The sequence below is a fragment of the Rhinolophus hipposideros genome (genome assembly GCF_964194185.1).
Source record: "Rhinolophus hipposideros genome assembly, chromosome: 12".
NCBI lineage: Eukaryota > Metazoa > Chordata > Mammalia > Chiroptera > Rhinolophidae > Rhinolophus > Rhinolophus hipposideros.
Genome location: NC_138058.1, coordinates 11,160,320 through 11,172,605, shown reverse-complemented (window position 1 = coordinate 11,172,605; position 12,286 = coordinate 11,160,320). Strand labels below are relative to the sequence as shown.

At 44.5% G+C, this 12,286-nt stretch overlaps 1 protein-coding gene across 1 annotated transcript; it reads right to left on the bottom strand.

The window, feature by feature from the left end:
- Window positions 1-273: 273 nt before the first annotated feature.
- Window positions 274-5,397, bottom strand: LYG1 (lysozyme g1; the record flags this gene model as incomplete). The annotated part of the gene is made up of 5 exons (XM_081068587.1): window positions 274-392; window positions 578-710; window positions 2,254-2,444; window positions 3,359-3,463; window positions 5,355-5,397. 5 exons carry the CDS (start codon window positions 5,395-5,397, stop codon window positions 274-276), a joined length of 591 nt encoding a protein of 196 aa, XP_080924713.1.
- Window positions 5,398-12,286: the final 6,889 nt, after the last annotated feature.

Here is a 12,286-nt window from a genome sequence, read left to right as displayed (position 1 = left end):
GCAATGCTAGTCAATAAGATGTAGGATTCATTTCACGGAAATCCACATGATATCCTACCTCCTTGGGAATACCTTTAAAGAGACACAGCCCTTACTTTATATATACACGCACCAGACCACAAAATGCAGGCAATAATTCTTCCTTTAATGTGATTCATGTTATTTTGACGACCTTCAGGTCAAACTCATATTTGCAGTGATAAGAAGCTAGTTTTATCTGTGAAGCAGTTGAGGCCTCATGTGTGATAATAACCTTGGGTTTGATCTGCAGTGTTAGAAGCCGTGTCTCTTGAAGTATTTGGCTCGAGCGAGGACATCATTGCAGAAGTCACAGCTCAGGTCCTGGCTGCTTCTGACGTAGCCAGGACCTCCACCGTACGCACAGAGTCCACCTGGAATTTGTGAGACAGGTTAACGCTGACCCCACAGCCCCTCCTGGCTTCAGGGTGCTCACCAGTTAACTTAGATTGTCTTTACTCATGCTTGTTGGGAAGCAACTGAGGTTTGGGGGCATCTAGCACAATGTATTACATTTGTCCCTATCCTTCCATGCTGTGAGACCATGGGTTACACCTACCTCTCAGGTACTGGTCGGGTGTCCAGGTTGGAAACCGCCTCTGGATTTCCTTGATTCTAAGAGTCAGGACCTCAGTCATCTGGGAAAGCTGGGACTCAGTAATCCAGGATGTGGGGGCATGATGGCCAGAGTCCTAGAGGGAGGGAGGCAGAGGAAAAGCCAGGTGGGAGGATGGAGTGGCTGCATAGGCTCAGAGATGCTTTCACATTTCCCTTGTCTTTCTCTCCTCCTCTTTTGGCAGAACCAATGGCACCTTCAGTCTCCCTGGGGACAAATAGTAAAGCTACAAGGTTCGGGCAAAGGAAGGGACGAGCAGATATTGCACTATTGCCTCAGTATAACGGTGAGAGGCAGAGTTGAAAGCCAAGGTTAACAATATAGGCTCTGGTCTAATGCTGTCCTTCACCACTGCACCCACAAACCCTCCAAACAGGTCAGAAAGGGGGAGTTTCTATCTGTCCTTGTAATTCTTCCCTATAATCTGAATGTCTAAAGGTACCTCTAACTTTTCTTCTACACCTTCGGCTATCATTCCATGTAGGTTCCACCATATTTAGGAGAAATAGCTGACTGCAGAATTCTTTCTTCATCTTCAAAGGAGGTGGGCTCGTCCTTTTCCCAAGAACAAGATTTTACAAAGGAGGCAGAGCAGGGTGACAGAAATGATGCCGTCTCTAACGTCACCAAAATTGTCCTTGGTCCCAGTTCTGCGTTTTCCAGCTGTCGTGTGACTTTGCAGCAAAGACTCTCTCCTCCTAAATTCATTTCCTCATTTGTAAAGGATGGATTACATGCCTTCCCCCAACCCCATTTAATCAGTTTATTGGATGGGTCCCCAAATCAAAATAAGATAAAGCATTTGAAAGTATTTTAAAATTGTAAAATGTCATACAAAGTATGAACGGGAAGCCAATTTAAAGATCACTGAAGAATACCTTTCCTAAAAGCTTAAAAAAAAGATTAATACTTACAGGTTTCTCGTCAACTACGACAAAGTGATAGAAAAAAAAAATGTGGTCTCATTGTCACCTCTGCCATCACCAATTCCCCTAATGCAGAGTTAATTCGACAGTGGGGTTAATTAATGATCAGTTCCCTGGAAGTCTCTATCAGACAACATAGGAAACCAGGCAGAATTTATGCAAAAATAAAACTTGACCTTCCGTACTAAGAGTTGTGTAGAAAGAAGACAAGGAAAAATGAATTCAGTATTTGTTGAGAACCTAGCCCATGCCAAGTGTTTTGTCACATTGTTTCATTGAATCTTCATAACAGTTCTAGGAGGATGGCGTTTTGTAGGTGAGGAAACAGGCCCAGAGAGATTATATGGTTTATCCATGGTCACACGGTTATAAGATAGCAGTAAGGATCCAACCTGGATCTTTCTTCCTGCACAGCCATACTGGAAATCCAGAAGACAACTAACGAAGATATTCTGAAGACACAGAATAGTAACTGACTTCAAAAAGGAATTGTGTGACTCAGAATGAAGCAGAAATGGAGCTGCTGATCTCTCTCACGAGGAGCCGTGGCTGCCACAGCTTCGGGGAGCCCCTTTCACTCTGTTCTATGGGCTGTGTCCCAGGGTTGCCATCCACACAACAAATGTGAAGGCATCCCCTTGGAGATGGGCCATGCAGCACTGCGGCCGTACATCCTGGCTTGTGGCGCGTTACCTGCACAACCCTGATTCCGTCGCCCATGTTGCCAATATTGATCATGTTGCCACCAGGAGACTCCCTGGACATGACCCCAGCGATCACGGCAGGGTCCATACAGTACTTTTGGCCAACGGTATATATCACGGGTTGATACCTCACTAGGTACGGCATGTCTATTTCAGCCATCCTTTCAGAAGCACGCACTCCTAAAGCAAACACAGAAAGAAGGATGTGGCTTGGTGTGACATATGCTGAAATAGAAGTTCAAGAGGAGAGAAAAAACACTCCAAGTATATGGGCAGCGGTTGAGGACTGAGAGGCCCACATTTGGGTAGGAAGCCCGTACTGGCCATTCCTAGATGTGAGATTGTGATTCCCTGTTTTGAGCTTGAGTTGGCATCCTTTGTGGCCACCAGTGCCCCTCCGCTGGGGCAGCTCAGACCCTCCCAGGAAAATTCTGTAGGTATAGGCACCATTGGCTCCATCCTAAGCACCCCAGTAAAATGCACCTGTCCATCAGCTACAACGAGCCCATGATGTGAAGGAGAAATTCTCCAAAGCCCTACAAGAAGTCCTTGAAGAGTATCCCTCACAGGTGGGCTCACTCTTGTCCACATTTCCACTCTACAGTGACACCCAGAAGTCATGTGTGCTTAAACCACTATGAAATAACAAGAATGCTGGGCAAAATGAAAACCAATCCTAATTTACCTGGCTAGCCCACTCACGTTCTAAGCACTTTGATGGTTTCAAATGCACTCTCATCCACATTATTGACCAGAGTTTACAAGAACACTGTAAATTAAGTACTATTATCTCCCTCCAGCAGAGGCTCAGGGGAGCTAAGGGACCTGAGGAAGAGGAGCCGGCATGCAGGCAAGGTCTTTGGACTCCGTGTCCAGTGCTCTTTCCACCAGTCGGTAGCGTGGGGCTGTGGGAAGCAGTGGGAATCCAAAGGGAATGTGGAGAGGATGAAAACTGGTGGGGAATGACTGGGAGACGGATTTGTGCAGTCTCAGGGGACAAAATCCTGTTGGAGCCACCCTTGCCTAAAGGAGTCACCTTCTGAGAGAAAGGAAAAGGAGAAGGAGGACAAGATGGACAGTGAGATTATAGCTACCACAGTAGTTCAGGCCTCGGCGTCTTCCAATCCCACAGGACGCCCCGGGGGTGTCGAGGGTTCGGATGTTTCCATAGCACCCCCAGTTGCCGCTTTCACATGACTCTACAAATTGAGATAATTTCAAGCTGAGGCATTGAACTAGAATAGTTCTGTGAACTAGACTAGTGACCATCCTTCTGTTCACGAATGAAGTGACATAACAAACACAACCGTACTGAAATCAACAAGAACCAGAACGGCCCTCGGCAGTGGAAACCCTTTCGAAATGTGCAGTCTAGGGACTAAGACATGATCACAGAACCTGCTCGATACTGAATTCTCGCCTCGGGTCCTGCGGACACGAGGAACGGTTGGAGCAGCTCTACTTGCCAAGCTCTGGGTCCGTCCAATGCGCTGAGTGGGTGTCTCGGAGTCAAATCAGAGATCGCATTCCCTATAAGCTAGTCCTCATCTTCCATCCTCTGTGAACTCTTAGCACTTCTCCCTCCGATCCCCCTAACTCGTTGGTCTGGTGGGATGTTTGTCTTTTGCTCTGGGGAAACACGTATGAAGCCTGGGCTTCCTTGGGATCTCAGGCGCTGCTCGTAAACTGTGACGTGGAACTGGCTTCCTGTGCTTGCTTGTCCACATCTAGGGGTGACTAAATCCCAAAGAGGGGGAGGGCACATGGGGCTCTGTCTTCCTATGTCTTCCCTTTGTCTCTGCCCTTCCTTCCCTCTCACTTTAACTGTCACTGCCATTGCCATCCCTGAAGGGGAGGAGAGGTTTACACACTGGAGGGATTCCACAAAGACCACTAAAAAAGACAAGGATATTGTCCGAGTATTTATCATTCACACCCAAAAGAGTGTGCAGGAGCCAGTAAGGAGATAACTACAGGTGGCAGGAAATTGCCCCTTGAGAGAATCATCTCACTACTGTAAGCCTGAAAGTAGATTATGTCATCAAATCTTAATGACTTGCATATCTTTGGAAGTATGTCTATTGCTTATCATATGTGTACTGTATGTTTATGTAAATATCTTTTAAGGTTCTCTTACTAAGAGTTTCATGGGGTTGACATCTGAAAATACTAGTATTTTAGAGTACACACTTCTACTTTAAAAACTTTCGATGAGTAATCTAAGAGAAGTGAGCGAACAACTTGATCTTTTAAGAGTATACTAAAAATTAAACGAGCCAGCGTGTCCTTTTATATTTTTTAATGAGTATACTTTATTTTTATAATTGGTGACAAATACCTTTAATAGTAACTGTTCGTGTCACTCATTGCTCCCTGCCTAGCCTCTCCCTACCTACATTACATGCTCCTCAAATTTCCTTACATTCCCCAAATTCCTTTTAGGAATTTTTACATATTTGTTGAATGAATGGGTCGATAAATAAATGAACATAAGACTGACCCCATCTGAGAAATTTTTAAAAGTTAGAATCAGGAAAAAAATTGCTTCTGTTGAGGAACTACACTTCCTCCTTTTCTCTATCAAAAAACATGTACTTTTTGTTTTTTGCCCCAGCTGTAATGAAGCTTACGACCAAATCTGAAATTCAAGCATTGCAACTATGTTAGCCTGTCTAGCTTACTCACAACTCCTCAATCCCCTCAATGCTGGTTTTCTACTAAATGACAGTCATATTAAGGTAAACCGCCTCAATCTTTCTATGGAAATCTATGGTCTATGAATAAATTCAATAAATACTTCTGGTGAAAGAGTTTTTATAGAGAAACAACAAGCAGTTATCAATGGTCTATACTTAAAGTCTGGCCTCAAGCAATGCTGTTTTAAGCCCACGCCACACTCTGGAGAAAGCCCAGCTTCTTTTGTGAGGCAGCCAGGAGGCTGCTTGTCAGTGGCTGTTTCTAACTCCAGGACTTGTTGAACAGTTTGGGGGCTGGGGGGAATTACATTTTCCACTGCAGTTTTACATATCAGAAGTACCATTATGTTCTCCCCATCTCCAAGGGCATTTGGGAAAAACGAAACACACTCACCAGTAAGGGCAAGGAGGCCCACCAGCAGCCACAGCACAGACATCTCGATGGTCTGACTACGGGTCCTAAAATGATTTTCAAATAGAAATTAGCTCGCAGATGTGAAAATATCAATCGTCATCATAACAACATGTAATGTCTCTCTGGAAAGGTGTGGAAAAAGAAACAGAAGTTTCCCCAGGGCCGACCTAAAAAAATTAATGGTTTGAATCATAATGAAAAAATAAAAAGTAGCTATCCTTTCAATTAGCTTAAAATGACGAGACTCCTGCTTGGCCCACAGGGATTCTGATGATTTCAAGAAACCAAGATACTTTGACTCTCAACACTGAGAAACACAGAGACCTTGACTTCAGATCCTGAAAAGCAAATTTTTGATGTAGCGTGCCTTACCCCAATCACCTTTTCATTACCAAAAGACAATAAGACAAGGAGAATTTTCTATTTGTTTCTCTCAATTGGGGTTCTTTTTCCTTTGGATTAGAGGAAAGGTTACACTTTTCTCTGTGCCTCTGAACATATTCTTTGCTTTGGTTGTTGAAAGGAGTTAGGAGACGTTGCCCGTGGCTCTAAGCCCCCAGCCTGGGAAACTCAGACCCCGTGGCCACCTTGAGCCACGATTCACATCCTGGGAGTAACGAACCTGGGCCAGAGTCCAGGGAGGCTGTGTGTGTGTGTGTGTGTGCGTGTGTGTGCGCACATGCGGGATGGAGAGACAGGCTACTTCCGCCAGCAAAGTCAAATCCCCGTGAAGTCAGGTCATGAGCAGGGTTCCAGGAATGACCTCAGAAGGTGCTTTCTAGATGGGAGAACTGACAACTGGTCATTATCAAGCACTCGCTCTCACACTTGCTCTGATGTGCTTTCTCTCTCATCACAACCATTTCTCTAATCACCATCCATGTGTCCAAAGAACCCTGATTCCCCCATTAGATATCAAATGAATACACAAATACCACCCAGCATAGTTTGCAGTTGACCCAGGGAATGCTGGAGAAGAAGGCCACCTGCTCCCAAAGCCTCCACCTCCCAACAGCCCCTCCCACTGCAGGGTGTTCCCATGACTTCCTTTGGTCGGCTGAGCCTGGCTACCTATCATTTTGAATTATTACTATCATTATAAGTAGGAGTGTACATATAAATATGGCATTCAGCATTTTCATAATGCTTTTCTCATCTCTCTTGTTTTAAGGTTATTCTTATGGGTGGTTCCGTCCAAACACCCAGGCAGAGATTATGTCTCAAGGTGAAGGAAAGTTTGTGAGGTGGGTACTAGACTTGTCAGGGGGACCATTTTGTAAGTTATATAAATATCTAACCACCACACTGTACACCTGAAATCAATATAATATTGAATGTCAACTGTAACTGAAAAAAATATTTTTTTAAAGTCGAAGGAGATGTAGTAAGGAAGTCATTTGACTTAAATCTTCCTACACCGAGGGGCGTGTGCCCCTCGCCTACGTGTGCCATCTTGTTTTTTCCCCCAACAACATTGAGATGGTCTACTTGATTTCCCTTAGTGGAGCAGAAAATGTCACACTAAGTCCCAACACCAGAAAGTTACAGGAACTTGGAATTTCAGCTGGTTTTGCAGAAACTCTCAGATTCAGTCACCCAACAGGAATCATGTATTTAGAATGCAGCACAGAATGAGACAGGACACTCAGTCCCAGGAAAAAGAATGAAAAGCCACTTAGGTGTGGAAGAAGCTCATAGAAAGGTCATCTTTACAGAGGTGTCTCCCTGGCTTTATGGAAAGAACCCAGCAGAAAAAAAGCACAGCTAGCATCCAGATGCTAAACCCAGGGCATTTTACTCTTTTCTGCTGCTTTTCTGGGGAGCAAAAAAATCTTCCTCTGGAAACCCAAGTGGAAATGCTTAGCTTTTGTTGCAACATGAAAGCTACTTCATTCTCCAAACATAACTAAATATCTGTCGAAATTTAATTCAAGCCCTTGAATGAAAAGAGTCTAAGTAAACACACGATTACTTAGAAACCTAGAATTCCTTTCTGTCATTTCTTCCCCTGATTACACCAGGCCAGAGCAAGAAGCAGCAAAGAACATAGACAGTGCATGTTGATACAAGCCAAGCTCCATGACCCAACTGTACAGGTGCCTGGAAATACATGGGTTTGGAAGGGCTTGCCAGGGCTCTGCTGGCGAGTGCTCAGGGAGCGGCCATGGGTTGACTAACCAGACATGACTCCTTGGTCAACACCCCTGTGGCCTCCAGCACTTAATGTCAGGCCTAGACAACGCAGGTCGTGATGCCCAGTTCAGTGTATATGGTGACATCGGTCCTCTCCCTTCTCGGAGAGCAAAACAGTGACAAACAGCATGTGGTATCAACAAGCTGGAACAGTGGGGGCCACCAGGCACCCTGAGGCTCCCTTGGGGATAATGCACATTCCTAGTGGCCTGTACCCACGCACCCTCCACCATGGACTTTGCAATTCCCAAAGCATCATTTAGGTTTGCAATGCACAATGGCTCATTTCTTCATCCTTTAAACACTTGTTATGGAAAAAGTGGAAACAAAGGTCTTGGGTCTTTGTAGTGTCCCCTTCATAGAACTCTCATTCCTTTTCCATGAAAGCTCGCCCAGATCTTTGCCATAAACCTTGATCCATAGCCACCTCCGTCCTCAGGGCCCTTTAACCCTCCTGGGAAATGTGTTGTATTGACAGCCTGCAGGGCCTGGAGATGAGGGTGGCCCTGTCCCATGTAGCCGTTTGAACCTGGAAGAACTAAGAAGTGCTCTACACATCTGCCTTAGGCATGGTCTCTTGTTCCGTGTTGTATTGTCACCCTGGTTTTGTCACCACCTCGTCTCTACCTCTGCTTGCTCCCTGTGGGCTGACAAGCCTTTCCCTCACATCTGAGTCAAGTGAGGGGACCTTCTCATGGTCCCATCCTTCCCCTCTTTCCTCACACAAAGCAAGGGGCTGGCAGCCCCCCAGCCCTTTGCCTTGCAGGCGGCCATGTACCAACACGCCTAATAAAATAACAGCAATGACAGTCACAAATACAAAATGTTTCTGCCACGAGGAGCATGTATCCTTGAGACAAATCTAATTTTTTAGAGTAAAATATAAGGCTCCCTATAAACTCAGTTTTTGCAGAATTGCATTTTCGCATGGTCTGTGAAAATATGTATTTACTGAATTTGAATTGTGAGCAAACAGCCCCGAAGAACTCAGAGGTTTTATTGCTTCTCTGCATACTCTGCAGGCAAATCCTTTCTTTGCTGAGAGACCTGGAAGGGAATCCCTTCTCTCTGTGCCTGCTTTCCTCACTTCGCCTGTTTGGAATTCCCAGAGAACTCCAAAAAGGCACCTCTCCTGGTGTTGAGGTCTGTCCCAGGAATATCCCAGCTGGACAAACATCAAGTCAGGGACCATGGCCTCTCCGTTACATCCAAGATTTTCAAAGCTTGTCTATCCTTTCACTCTGTCGAGCTTAAGCTGTTAGACATGTTGGCCTTAGTTCTTTCCCAGCTTCCAGAAAAAACAGGACTTTGTTATAGAACCATAACTTAAAGTTCATGTGGTTAATATAACCTTGACAGGAGTGAGTGTGAGGGTGGAGGAGAGATTATCATTTGGCAAAATACAAACACCACCGTCCTTCCTCCTTTGGCTTTGAATGAACAAAACAGACACCCCATGTGGCCCGTTACCGCTTCCATTAAAGGCACACACATTTCTGTTCTCCCATTCTTTGTTTTGCCAATGCTCACAATTCCAAAAGCAGCTTTATACGTACTTGCATTACAAGAAATCTAAAAAAAAGAAAGAAATCTAAAGTTTTATAAAGTATTATAATGAACAGAAAAAAATTATTCTATCATGTACATAATTTTTAGAACTTGGGTTTTCCTTGCCAGGTCCTTTAGTTTTCTCTGACTCCAGATTTTCTTGTTTACTCAGCAGCAAACACACCATCATTATCAATCGATCACCATGACTGGATTTTTATCCTAAAGAAGCCTGAGCGTAAGTTCTACAACTCAACTCGGTTTTACACTCACCTGTCTTCACTTAGCTCTTGTCCTTAGAGGCAGACAGCCTATCAGCACTTTATATACCGTCCCTGCCCTGCTTCCTCTTTTTGAAAGTGTTGACTTCATCCTATTATGAAAAAAAATGTGTGGCTAAGTCTTACAAATTATAGTAATGATCATAATAATCACAACTACTTTGAACTTCTATAAAGCCTTTTATTCAAAACTGTCCTGGCATTTTGCAAACATTAACCAATTAATTTCTTACCACACCTCAGAGGTTAGATCCTAATTGTAGGTTCACTTTGACACTTTCAGGTCCAACACATTTTATTTGTACTGGTTTCTGGAATGGGGTTAGGTAAAGAAAGGAGGGAGGGATGGAAAGGGAAGGAAGGAAAGGAGAAAGGGAGAAGGGGAGGGGGAAGGAAAGAGGGAAGAAGAATGCAGGGAGGGAGAGAGTGGAGGAGAAAGGGAGGTAAATAGGAGAATTTGGAGTGTCTGAGACTCTTATTGTTTTTCTGTATTTCAGGGAAGTAGAGCCACACCTTAGGTAGCCCAGATGATGCTCTTTTATATGCATTCAGCACCTACAGCTTGTTCCTAAACGTGTGCCTCAATAAATACTTCAGGATAGCTTACAGGAAGTTTCCAGAAAGGACTCTGCTCCAGACTGCCCAAGAATGTTTCATAACTACAAGAGGGGCCCCCTCTATCACCATGCCCTGTGCCCCAGCTCTACTGAATGACTCAATTTCCCCCAAACGCAGCCCCTTCGCTTGCTCTGTGCCTTCCCCAAGCTCTTCCCTCACCTTTTAAGGACAAGGACCATTTGTCTTTATAACTCCAGAACCTAACACCCTGCCTGACATATAGGAGACATCAGTAACACCTGTGAAGTAAATGGCTAACTTGTTTGTAATGCCTCCCTAGCACCCCTGCCTTCTCCCCACTCCCTGCCTGGCCGCAGCTAGAGTGTCAACTCTGAGCAGTGAACTTGGCTGTGCGTTTACGAAGGAGTCCTCAACGCCCAGAGCAGAGTCTGGGATGTTGTGGGTGAATATATGTTGAATTAGTCAGTGCAAGAAGAATTTCTACAACCTCACCCAGCAGGATTCAGACTGAGCTCCCAGCACCCTGTCCCAGGGTAGGCGAGCCTTCCTCAGGTCCCATGCTGCCCTCTGGGTATTTCTATCATAGCACCTACGATACTTGCTTTTTGTTGTTGTTGTTTGTTTTTGTCAGTCTGAAAACAACTTAAGAGCAAGGACTAGGTTATTTTTCCTGTTTCCTCTAAGTGACATGTAAGCGGTATTCAGTACGTGTTTATGGAATGAATGAATAAGTGAATTAAAGGATATTTGGGACTTGTAGGAAGTCACTGACTTGACATCGCAGCTCAGACTTTGGAGATTAGGATTCTGCTCTTCTGTACCTGTGGCTGAGACGTTTTATGAAAACATGGCCGTGACCCATTCCTTTACATATTGTGTAGGACTGCTTTTGTGCTGCAATGGCACAGGTATTGAGACCACATGGCCCTCAAGCCTATTTGGACCTAGAAGGAAAAGCTTGCCAGCCTCAGGTCTAGAGTCTCTACTTGGTCTGAGGAACTAAACCTGCAGTTAGAGAGAAAAATGAAGTAGCTGCCCAGGAGGGAGAAGAAATGAGAATTGCAGAGTCCTGACAGCACCCTAAGCCAAACTTCCAAATGACCCTGAGATCTAACATTCCTGTCCTCAAGTTCAGTCGAGACACCCCAGTTGTCTCATACTAAATTCCTCTTTTTATTGAAAGTAGTTTGAGTTGGGCTAATGATATTTGTAACTCAAGGGTACTATTATTTAATTTACCCACATATTCAACTCTCATGTATTCATTCAAAAATTTCATAGAAAGCTTAGTCTGTCAGGTACGATGCCAGGGATGGGCAATAACAGTGGTGAACAGGACAGCCCTGGTCCCTGCCCCCGGAAAGCTTGTATTTTAATAGAATGAGTTAGATTTCAGGTGCCTGTGAGCCTTTAATCCCATAAGATTATAATGGAGCTGAAAAATCCCTATCACCAAGTGACATTGTAGCTGTCCTAATGTCGTATCGCAATGCATTACTCACGTGTCTGTGGCAATGCGGGTGTGAACCAACCTACTGCGCTGCCAGTCATATGAAAGTCTAGCACACACATTATGTACAGTACACATCACTTGAAAATGATAATAAATGACTGTATTGCTGGTTAATGTAGTTACTATTTTTTAAATCATTATTATACAGTGTATTCTTTCTACTTATAAAAAAAGTTTATTGCAAACATTTCACCATGTTATGGTGGCAGCAGCCTCACATATTTGTATTTACACCATCTCTTGATTGCATCCTTTTCTCTTGTGCTTGATTTAATCTCATGTTGTTTTGTGCAGTACATGCTGTACGGGCTCGCAGCCCAGGAGCAGTAGGCTAGACCACACAGCCTACGTGTGCAGTGGGCTAGGCCATCCGGGTTTGTGTTGCGTGCACTCTGTGACATTCACACGACAAAAATTGCCTAATGATGCATTCCTCAGTCGTATCCCCATGGTTTAGTGGCACATGACTGTAGAGGCAAAGGAAGGGGGTATTTATTACTTATTTTTACAAGAAAAAGTACTAGAACATCTCTGAACACTAACGGGAGGGTTTCAGCAGAGGAAGAGCTTGGAAATGCATCAAGGGAAAACAAAATGGAGCCAAGTTTTCTCGAAGATGATCGAGAGTGGGGTCTTGAGCTCATGTGAGAGGTTGGTTGGCTTTTGATGGGAAAGGGAGTCAAAGGGACTGACAGCATGGATTTTGAATTCTCAGGGCTCTGGGTGACCTTGGGCAAATTGATTTCTTTGAGCCTGTTTCCTTAGCTGTTACCATGGGGATAATGTTCTTCCCTCAC